Source organism: Schistosoma mansoni, chromosome 1 (assembly GCF_000237925.1).
Source record: "Schistosoma mansoni strain Puerto Rico chromosome 1, complete genome".
NCBI classification, from domain to species: domain Eukaryota; kingdom Metazoa; phylum Platyhelminthes; class Trematoda; order Strigeidida; family Schistosomatidae; genus Schistosoma; species Schistosoma mansoni.
Window position 1 is genome coordinate 7,230,945 of NC_031495.1, and position 12,604 is coordinate 7,243,548.

The 12,604-nt window shown below is 34.2% G+C and overlaps 1 protein-coding gene across 1 annotated transcript in view; it reads left to right on the top strand.

Moving 5' to 3' along the window:
* Positions 1-7,390, top strand: part of Smp_124100 (hypothetical protein) — a gene marked incomplete at both ends in the record, with an annotated part of 41,251 nt that extends 33,861 nt beyond the window's left edge. The window contains 2 exons of the mRNA XM_018793119.1: positions 5,332-5,707; positions 7,167-7,390. Coding sequence (XP_018647664.1) covers positions 5,332-5,707; positions 7,167-7,390 — 600 coding nt within the window. The remainder of the gene's footprint in view (positions 1-5,331; positions 5,708-7,166) is intronic.
* Between the last annotated feature and the right edge of the window lie 5,214 nt (positions 7,391-12,604).

The window sequence follows — 12,604 nt, forward strand, 5'->3', positions numbered from 1 at the left end:
CTGTTCAACCACAAATTTATTTTTTAAATACTAAATTTTATATCAGTACCAATATTTTACGAAATCATGTCATGTGCTGAAGTTTCACTGTGAAGCATCTTGGTTTCGTTAGCACAATCCAGCCACCCATATATCATGAATTAGAGAGACTAATTATATGTTACTATGTAGTTAACCAGTGTTCATCACAATGTAAACGTTGCTCCAAAAAGAGCTGACCTAACAGTTTAAAGTAAGAATTTTGTTGCCTAGTCAAAGTACTTTAGTGAAAGTCATATTTTTCTTTGACAATTGAGTATTGAACGGATACGTTTATTCTCGTTTCCATTCGTGTTGTATCCACCATTGCAGACCGTATAGATGTTATGTGAGTGGAGTTTGTCGGAAAATGTTTGTTCTGTTTATTTTACTAGAGTTAATCAACAAAAATGATTATCTTGAACATCTTCGTCTAACCACATTTTATTAATACCGATTTTTATTATATCTCCAATAATATATAATTTCTACTAATGCAGTGGCAGTGTTTGTCAGTGAAAGGAGTACCAAAGAAGTACATTAACCTTATAAAGGCTCTCTACTCGAACACAATTGATCAAGTTAGAGCCTATGGCGAACTGTCATTAGAATTGATTACCCCAAGTGGTGTTCGTCAGGGTTGTCCACTCTCTTCATTTTGTTTAACTTTATCGTTGACATGCTTTTAGAGATAACACTTTCATCAGCTAAACCTCCAGGAGTAGAACTTTTACCGGGAGATTCACTTGTTGACTTAGAATACGCCGACGACATCGTTTTACTTGGTGAGGACGCTGACAACATGCAGAGTCTTCTGACCACTATAAGCAACAATGCAGGCATGTTCGGGATGCGATTCTCTTCCTCGAAGTGCGAAATGTTATTTCAGGATTGGGTTGCATCGACACCTGAACTAATGATAGGGAGTGAAGTAGTTGACCGTGTTGACCGCTTCACTTATCTTGGAAGTCTCATCAGCCCTTATGGTCTGGTGTGTGACGAAATCTCAGCACGGATACAGAAGGCTCGTCTAGCTTTCGCCAGCTTGCGCCATTTATGGCGTAGGCGAGATATCCGTCTAGCAGCAAAAGGACGGGTTTACTGTGCTGTCCTACTTTATGGCAGTGAAACATGACCGATAAGAGTAGAGGATATTCGTAGGCTACTAGTATTTGATCACAAGTGTCTTCGAAGCATTGCTCGTATATCCTGGGACCACCGGGTAAGTAATGCAGTTGTTAGGAAATGGGTACTAGGTAAGGATGGCAAATCGATTGATGAAGTAGTGAAACTTCATCAGTTGAGATGACTGGGACACGTGTTACGTATGCCCAACCACCGACGTGCAATGTTTTATGGCGTAGGCGTAGGTTGGAAGAAAGCTAGGTATGGTCAGACCAAAACGTGGCACAAATCCATGAAGTCACTGACAAGTGGACTGGACCATGTTGGTAGGTGTAGACTACCTGATTGTGATCCGCGAGATGATAGTAATCGATGGTTAGAGACCTTGAATGACATGGCTCAAAATCGTTTGCAATGGCGAAGGTGCATCCACTCTTTGTGTTCTCCCAAATTCTAATCTTCTGAATTCTTCATGTCCCTATCTTTTTTTATCTTTCCAAATTTCACTGGATTATACTCCTTGAATAACATCTTCAAACCCTAATCTTTTGGATTACTGCTTATACTCTTACTACTTCTACCACTATGGGGTTTTGAATCGACAACTGCATCTGTGTGCTAATGTGTTATGGCAACTGGAACTGATGTACGTACGTACGAAGTTCTACGTTGTGACTGACTAATGCTAACTTTGAACGTATGTCAACCCAATAGACATTTCGTGACTTATTATGCCGTTTATCTAGTTTATATGCTTATTTTGTAATGAACGAAAACACAGGCGTGGACGATCAAGTGTATTTTAACACAAAATTACAGTTCTCTGATAAAATGTGAAAACCATAAGTTCTATCCTTCATTTGCAAAATGTCCATTAATTGTCTCAGACTTTATTGTTCCTTCATTTCCATACCAATTACTCTCTGTTCCCGTTCCTTTCTATTCGATCTTCGCAACCTTCTGCTGCCAGATTTTCCTTTTTTAATTAGTGTTACGTGCTACTAATATCTGTCGACATAAGTAGCATACAATCACATATACATCACAATATGAGTTTATTTCTTCATCCAAATTGTGTTTACTATGATATCGAGATAATATAAACCATAAAAATTTGAATTACTAATAATAATAATCTTTCTTTTAATACGTTTATCTGAAAGCACCTCTCTTTAACTTCTAATATTCTTCTCTCGATCTCTTTTATTTGTATTTTTGTTTTTATTCATAATTATTATTTTCTTTACTGTTATATTGTTATGTTAGCAGCAGCAGTAGTAGTAGTATATCTGTTGTCTTTTCAAACATCACTTACTTCTAGTTACTAATTCTTTTTTGTGGTTTTGTATTTATTTCCTCTCTCCTATGTTTCCTTGTTGTTTGAAGTTGTGTATGTGTGCTTGTGTGTATTTATATAGGATTCTTCATTAAATTTTTGTATCAGGCTTTCATTCTTCTCTTATTGTATGAACACTTATCTTTGTTTTGCATGTATCAATTATTCGAGTTGTTTGTTACTGTCTTTTGTAAAGAAGTAGTAATAATAATAGTAGAATTTGTTGTTAACCAGTGGTTTCTTTATTTTTGTTTGTATATAAGTGCGTGTAGTAGGTTTGTTTTCATTACATGTTTCCTGTACAATTGAGACTAGTCATTCATACTCAACTTCATACTATAAGGCATATTATCATAATTATTGACCTTTGATCCTATGTCGCCTTCCTGAGAGAATATATGTATTTTTCTTGCCCAATATTGCTTTCTTTCCGCTCACACATATGTAGGCTAATTCGTTTCATATTTGTTCTCTAATAATTTCTGTGCTGAGTCAATATTATTATTATATGGTGATTACCTTGTTCTTTCTCTATATTAGTCACTAATTGTTTTCTTTTTCTCAATTATAGTGTAAACATGTTTACTCAGTTATTTATATTCTTTTTAATGACTCTAACAATTCAGTATGGAGAACATAGCAACATGAGATTTTGTACATGAAAACACTACCATATATTTGATGCCAAATACTTATATTAGTTTACTGAAGTTGACTCAGTTTCAAATTTATCAATCAGCAGATACAACTTACTCTGATGAGTATCAACTAGCATGAAATATAGGTCAAATACAATTTCCTCCAACCATCTAACATCACTTAGACTAGTGTAGTGACCATGTTACACTTTGTTAATCAATATAATTTGATCAACACTGTAAAATACTATACAAGTATAACATTGGCTATCACATATACTCTACTTGGTAATCATTCAGTGCAAGGTTAACACATGTTTAACTGTTCTGTAGTTATAAATAAAAAATAGGCTGGCTAGTTTCTACTGTCACATCATCAATACTTCCATCATAAGATTCATGCTATCAAAAATCTATATTATATGAATTTATCAGGTCTGCTTTTCGTTCATTTTTCACAGTAATACAATATACTTAAAAAACAGTACTGTTGATGTGTTTCCATCTTAAATTCAAAGGGATCGCTTCGTTTACATTTCTAAACAGTCTTTTTATACATTGTATATTTCATGGTATTCCGGCATTCTTTCATCCTGTTGTCACCAAAATCTTTCATTAATGTTAATTCATTCAGCATCTCTTCAGTTAATGTTTCCTTTTTTATGAAGTCGGTATTATCGTGTAATCATATTCTTGTCCGTTAATTTTTTTCTCTGAAGTATCTACAGGTAAATTTCTAACCTCTGCGACTATATTTTTTCCTCTCATAATATCTGAACTCTGAAAAATCGCTTTTCTTCTTTATATCTTAGGTTAAAGTAGCAGAAAATTAAATTACCGTTTATAATCTTAATGATTTTGATTCATTTCTCATATGATTGATCATACATGTAAAATAAAAGATTGCGGGCTTAGAACAATAATTCTTAAATATCAATCAATTTCTAAGTGAAATTAAGATATTTCTCATACAAAGAAACAATAAGGGAAGAAAAAAAGCTTTCTGTCAAAATTGTAAATGTACAAGTTATTTATATGTGTCAATTCTAATTACTTACGCCTGTTACTCCCAATGGAGCATAGGCCGCCGACGAGCATTCTCCAACTCATTCTGTCCTGGGCCTTCCTTCCTAGTTCTATCCAATTTTTGTTCATTCTTTTCATCTCTGTCTCCATTTCTCAGCGTAATGTTTTCTTTGGCCTTCAGGATTCCGTGTGAGGGGCTTGTCTTGTGACGCAGTTGGGTGACTTCCTCAATGTGTGTCCTATCCACTTCCAGCGCTTCTTCCTCCGCTCGAATCTGGTTTGTTGTCTCCCACAGTAGCTTATTGCTGATAGTAACAAGTTATTTATATGTGTCAATTCTAATATTGAAATTTAAGTATTATAACTTATGGTCCTGTCAATTATCACTTGACGAAGTTGCCAATCAGAACACTTACGTATATGACTTTATCTTTGTACTAAACCAACGATGTGTTAATCAGCACTAGCAGTCTAAAGTCAACTCTGAGTCCTTATCGGTCACAAATCAGGTGACTTGTGTGGCGCATACGTATTCAGTGCCTCTTTGTACTAATATTTATGTGTTAAAATAAATAAATTGGTTCGCAAAACAGTAACTTCTTGCCTAACCCAGCCCGTTGAGTTCAGAGCATAAATATCAGCCTCCGCTGTATAAATTGTATATTTCAGACATAAGTGCTTTACATACAGGCGGATCAAATTGCACCAAAATGAAAAAATAACAATTATACAAGATCAAGCCAAAAGTGGCTGTGAAAGACTAATTAATAGATTGAGAATAACTTAAGAATAGTAAATTGTATAATAATAGTCAGTAGGTCAAATGAAAGCTTATGATAGAAGGAATATAAATATACATATAAACTAGTCACTTAATAGTTATCCAGTAGGAATATATGTGATAATAGTCCATGAATAATTGCTAGTAGCTACCATTCATTTATTCCCCGTTCGGATGTAACCCTAAGTGACACTGCTTATTACTTTTGATCATTTGAAATACAAAGCAGTAATTTGTTATTAAAGCAATTATTTTGGTTTCTAAACTTGAATATTGCACACTTGTTGTACGCTGATTAAGTCTAATATTTTAGCTATTGATATCAGATTTTAACATTCTGTTTATTTCAATATAAGTATGATATACTCTTGAAAAACAATCTGCAAATTGTTATTATTTATCAATAGGCTCGAGAAGAAGGACTTCGTCGACAAGCTCGCCTTCTCAGACGTCAAGAAGAAAAACGCTTACGTGCTGAACGACGTGCTATGGCCATAGAGTTGGGATCAGTTCTTGGGAATTCTTCCGACTCTTCATCTCATTCCTCTAGCTCATCAGGTAGTAGTTATCGCAACAGTAGCCGTGCTAGATCTAGACGATTTCAAGCTTCACCAACTCGTCGACAATCATCAATGTATTCTTCTAGTAGTCGAAAATATTCTCCTCCTCCTCTTCATTCAACATACAGTCGACCTCGAATAGAGTCGGAACGAGGACTTTTAGGCAGTCCAAGTCGTGCTGTAGATGCCAGACTACCCTCTCCCCCATCTAATACAAATCTATGTAAGTCTTTCAATAATTCAATGGATAATATACAAGGGAACTTAACAATTTATTAGACAGTGAAAAATATACTTTATTTATTATTTATTTAAACACATAAATATTGGTACAAGGAAGCACCAGATACATATTCGTCACACAAATCTCATTTGATTTGTGTGAGGGCTGTGATACTGCTCAGGTGCCCAAACCGAAGCAGGTGGTTTACTTAGGGGGCCACACCTTGAGCCTTTGACCTAAAGGTCTGATACACAGGGCAGTGGAGCATCGTGAGGAGATGCAGTCCCATGGTAGCCAGTGACCAACGATTGATTCATACACCATTTGTTCCTTCAGGATACTGGAGTCCATGTGCACCATTGGTTTGGAATGAGGGTTTACCAACTCCCCTAGGTGAACTTTCCGTGTCCACTAACCCGGTTAAAGTACCGAACATTCGCTTTTTGTCCTCTCAATTTCGTAAACAACAGTAATGCCACTGTGAGAAGGCAGTGAGTAGGACTTCCCTGACAGAGGCTATATACGCGTGGCCATGTAAGAGCATTTGGCGAAGGACAGCGGACTCTCCCCACTCTCGGCCATACCAGGGCATAACTAGTTATGTTTTCTTTCTTTTATCCTCAAGTTCATTCAAAAAAAAGGATATGTCAACCTTGGTTGTTGTTGTTTTTTCATTCATACAAAAAAGATGTCCAATTGTAATTGTCTCACAATTATTTTCTACTTTAATCATTAATCATACTAGGTATTATAAATATATAATAACTTTATGGTTATGAAATTCAATGGTTCATCTCTATATAACTCATAATTCTTGATTACGTGGATAATTTAACAAATGATTGACATAACAACTTATTACTTATATGTGAATACATTTAATTAGCTTCTTTCTGACAGTTTTATTTGTAAGGAAAGGATAATGTTAGGATGATTCACATTGAAACTACCCTAGTTATAGTGAGACTACTGGAACTTGCAAATAATATCAATCTATCTATATATGTATAAACAATAAATATTAGTTGTATTCTTCATTCATATAAAAATGTTTAGTACTTACCACCGTATAGGTTTTATTGTATTTGTACTGATAACTTAAGCCTCACTTCATTAAGATACTACGATAACAACGAATTATATTTCTAGCATTGACTGATGTATTATTAAGTTACGATGCAAAGAAGTGAAATGTTAACCATATCTTTTCTACAATTAATAAATCAGTAGTAAGTTGATAATAGTTATTAGGTTAAAGAATTTATGGATTGTTCATTTGGAAATCAGTTTTCATCATCGACTGATTGACATCAGTTCGAGTAGTCATTGGCCAAGTTCAACTATGTTAGAAATAATAGGTTATTCTAATTTTATCGTAGGATTTTTTTTCTCAACATGTACATATTTTTTAGATAAATTGAACTACTGTCTTTTTTCCGTTACTCCACTTTTTCATTAGGTAATTACCCCAGAGACACACGTGCCCCCACTAATCGGATTCCTCGATCTAGTAATTCATTACTCGGTAGTCCTATTCAAAATCCTTATTCTACTTCAAGAGATCGTGGAAGTGTTTCATCATCATCTCGATTTATCGGGTCCAGGGAAGAACAACGAAGTTACAGTTCCATGCATCCTCGCACATCATCTCGTGGTGAATTAACGAAAAGAACTGACCAATAATACCAATCATTGGTTAGTAGCTATTTAATATGCGTTGTCTGTTTAATATTATTTTTCTATTGTGCTTTGTGAATGGTTCATTTATGTTGGTTAAAAAAAAGACAACTACTTGGACTGTGTTGGGTCCTGTTTGATCTTGGTGTAATGACGCGAAATGAACTTTAGGACCTCTGTTTCTCTAGTTCGACTAGTTATCAGTTCGCCTATATTTTCTATAGGACCGGTGATCTGGTTACTGAATGAGATACCGTCAAATGAGCTACGATCAAGATCTCAAGGCTTATTCGTCCTCTAGCTCCTTGTAACCCATTGGTCAATGAGAAGACAAAAATAGAAAGTACATCAGTTCTCTACTATGCTCAATTCAGTTGTGATTCAAAACTCATGTAGTAATATACTTTAAATGTCTGAACACAGCAATTTAGTTAAAGAGTTACAGTGTGTACGTAACTTGGTCATAATGGGTACAAAACTAGAGTAAAGGGGGGGGGATTAATTTATGAATGATAAACTTGGAATAATAAGACGTATGACAACGATTTAGTTTAGCAAAAGCCTAGAAACAAGAGAATATCGATATATAATGCCCCTTCATATAGTAGTCTCTAAAGTTATACTTTCACACTAATCGTCCCATTATATCAACGTCGAAATATAGATTACCTAATATCATATCTACTTTATAATTAATTTCTGTTATTTTAATAGTACTTGTAATGGTTAGTATTCGATATTATCCTTAAACTCCATATATTGTTCGTCCTGATAACCGTTACTAGATAACGCCCCGACGGTCTGTCAATTAGAAGGCGAATACGAGGTGTTGATTACGTTTATTATTGTACCACGCACAGATTGCCAAAACTATAGGCACGTTAAGCAAGCGTGAAAGAGTAGTGCCGTAAAGCAAGAGAGTGAGCGAGTGATCGAGGTAATGAACAGGATTAAAATGTACATCTATATACATATGGAAATAAATAAATCATCGAGTCAAGCGACTAATAGTAAGGCTAGCGGTATGAATATATGCGTAGGCAGGAAGCAATCCTCAAGCATACATATTCATCCATACTAGTTTTAGCCTCTTCAGTAATACATATCTGCGACCCCCATGTACATCAAAATCTGAACAATCAGATTCGGTGTTAAGAGTGATGTCATTAACTTGAACTTCACCGTTGGCCACATTTTATTTATTCTATATATGAAAAGTCTATTGGTTATTTGCATTTTCAAAGACTTCCCCATGCGTGATCAAAACTACTGATCATGTTTAAAGTAAGTAGTCTAGTTTCAATTTAAAATAAAACATTCCTGTATTATATATAGCTTACTGATATCCGACAAATCGCGATATACAATTATAATTATTGGTCAAGCGCGTCTATATATATATATATATATATATATATATATATATATATACCTCCGTTGTGTTTTACTTGACTTGCTATCTTCCATTAATCTTTCTAACTGAAATGATTGAAAAGTAGCTTTTTCTCTGACCACTAGCCACCAGTCTGTTTTTTTCTTAAGTATATATAGTGGTCATACAGTGGTGATTATTGTGTTGGTGCATTCGTTTTCTCAATTTTTTTATCAACCAGCTAATTTAATGGTCAATTATTTGTCTCTTTCTGTATACTAACGTTTGTCTATTTTGTTTTATTACCATTATGCTTATCACTACTATCTCTACCCTTCTCTCTCTCCATATATATATATATATATATATATATATATATATATATATATATTCAATGTAGTTGAAGGGGTATCACGGAAATTGGTTTTTAGTTTGTAAGCTTCATTTGTCACAGATCAATTCCAGTTGGCTGATATTCCTACTGCAAACCAAGGAGTACTGGACAACTTTTTCGTTCTAGTATCAATCTGTGGATGATAATAGTCAGCTCATCAGTGAGTTACTTCAAGATGTTCTCGAAGTTCTAATAAAATAGTCGCCACTAATGGAATGTTAGGCATGTCAAGAGTGAAATGGTTGTCTCTACTAATGGCAATGGACGGTCATCGTACTATTTCAAAAAATATATTTAACTAAATATTTTGATTTTATACTAATTCACTTGGAACATATTTGAGGGTATACGTTGGTAAAATTCGTTGTTTTATTTAAACTGTCTAATTTAGAAAACCTTGAAAGTGTCTAAAAACGGCTTGATTACGTGAACTGTTGTACAGAATGTGTATACATTTTATTCTATTTAGCCTTTTTTCAGCAAGATCTTTTTTACTGGAGGTGTTAGCTGACCCTATGCTCAACCTTCCTCTTTTATCTAAACTTTTGGTCGGTAGTAATCTTAAAAGGACTTCAGGCTTTTATATATGTACATGATTACTAAGTATTTTGTTAAGATACAAGGAATCTAATTAAATCGAGACATGTTTAGTTATATCAGTTGTTAGTCGTGAAGTATGTACTAAGTTACTCTTTTCCTATGGAAGTTTTCATGCGAAAATATGGCGTTTGTTTATAAACAAAAGTAACTTATCATGGATAACTATTTCCACAACAGATGTTTACCATCTTTAATTTACTGTTCTTAGATTCCTTTTGTAGGTGAAGTTACTTTTTTAACATGTATATTTGTTTGTGTTGTTGTGTGTAGCAGGCTTTTCATTATAGCTTTCCTGGATTTCGGCAGTTTTTATAAGCTTGTAAGAATTATTGGTTATATGTGCATGTCATAAGAAAAATGAAGATCACCATGGTGTAAAGTCATTCACTGTAAATATTTCTTCAGACTCTTCATCGATTTTCTGGAGTGTTCTCTACTTTTTTCAAATTGTATGGTTGTGTAGATTATTTCATCTGTTCTATACTCACTACGTCACTATGTTTTTTTCCACTCGTAATGACCAGTGTTGTCGAAATAAAATTTGATGTATAATTTTCTATTGAAATTGATACTTTCCCAAATGAACTGTTAGTTCACGTAGGTGATTGATAAAGCTCTCATCTTTTTTTACCAGTATTAGTTAGTAGGTTGCATGTTCGAACTCCACTCTATTCAAATACAGTATCTGGAGTCGTTAATAGATTCAGAACTGAGTGCATAAGTCAACACTTGGTAAATGAATTACGTTAAAACTAAACATGTAAACTATTGAATGTCAGCTCGATGATCTACAGGTCATTGGCTTTCTGCAAGTTTCGTAGATCTTCGGTTCTCTTCCTGTTTGAGTCGTTGATGTTCACTTGCGAGGAGTCCTATAATAAAACAGTACATAAGTTCAATACTTCCTGGTTTTCAGCGGTGGTTTAGCTAAGATTAATCCGTGTTGTAAACTGTGAGTTACATCAATTGATTAAAAATGTATGCCAGCATATATTCAATATATCAGTCGTGATGCTTTTCTTAATGTGTGTTTAGTTGAGTAAGGAAAAGATGCATCGAAATTCTAGATTCTCTTCAGTAATTTAGTGATTAACAATAGAAATGTTACTCTCATGACATCACAACACAATATATGCTCCACAGCTGTTAACTTCATAATGTTTGTGTGTGTATGTATGTTCACATACCTACACATGATGATGGGGTAGGTTGAAGAAGAGTCATTTCGACTTTCTCCTTAATTTGTAAATTATCGTGTGATACATAAATATATGTGTGTATGTTGAGCAATAATAAAAGGGGGGAGTTTTCTCATTTATTATTAGTTGGTATGATTATCTATTATTACTATTGTTATTGTTATGTTGCTTACTATTTTTTCATAGAATAATGAACTTCTTGTGTGTGTATTCTCTTTGCATTTATCCTTTTTTCCGCGTGGTTTCTTGTACCATCCCAGGTTCTATGTTGTTGTTTTTTAATTGCTTCAGAAAATATGTATTTTGGTAAGATGTGTTAGGTGAAATGAATTACTTTCTGTCTATCTAAAAGAAAGTATCATCCATCCATCTGTTCTAGGTCACTAACTAAACTAGTGGATGGCTTTCCAGTTGTTGGTTCTTTTTTCTGTTTCACATCTACCCTACGGCGTTTTCTAATGTCTATTTAATTTAATTACCTATTTATTCTTTAATTTTCTTTGTCTTTTTTGTCTACTTATAAACTCACTTTTTTTTAATCCGCCCTCATTCTACTTTATTCTCGCATATACACACTTTTGTATAGACACATACATAGGCGTAAAAAAGCTCCTTTTTTAGTTCACATATGCTTTTCACGTACAAAAGGATTTTTGTGTTATTCTATCTGTGTGTGCATGTGTGCGAGATGGATTGTTTGTATTTCATCCATATTTTTTCTGTAGTACCTATCTGCGAGTTTTATGTACGGTCTGATCGTACTATGTGCAGTGAAGGATGGTGGTAGTAGTGAAGTCCAAAACTCATGTTTCGTTCTATTAGATACTAGTCAACTGGACGTGTCTGCATCGTAGTTGATGTTTGTCCAAGGACTCGAACCCACTACTGTTCGATTCAAATGACATCGCGTTATACACTTAGCTACTGAGTCCAGATAGCCACTGACTTATGCAACAAGATGAAGTTTAATTGATTTTTGTATTAGTTGTTTGAATGTTTCCACTGATATTTAGGACTGAAATTGTTCAATCTAATTGTACTGTATGCAGTTACTAATTCTATAACTTTTCTTTTGTACAAGTATCTTTTTGAAGCCACTATGCTAACATTTTCTTGTCAACCAATAACGACGAAAACGATTAACTGTTACACACTTACATAGCTCATGTAATAAATTTTTATAGTTTTGCTTCTGTGGACAGAGAAATGAATTTGATCTGTTCTTACTCAACTGATGGTGATCTTTAAAATATGCGCAGATAGAAAATGGACTCTGGTCTGTTTAAACTAATTCTACTGATTAATTGACTATTCCTTGAAGGAAACTTGTCAAGCGTTTCTAAAGTCATCCTTATATAGACAATATAAAATTGCTATAAATTAAGCATCTAATAAGTACCCTATATGCGTTCGGCTGGCCAGTTATATGTATGCATGAAGTATTTATTTTATAGTGTACATCATAGACTGATCTTGGTCACACAATCATTGAAAACCAGGAGGCTGTTTCGTTCGAGTATGATGAAACTCTTCGACAGTCTGCAGATTCGAAGCCTCACTAGAGATTGGATCGCAAACTTTTCGGTCTCACAAACAAGCACGTACTCTTTGGACCCTAGTGGGTTTATATAAGTTTACTATTGAGGAGTACCATA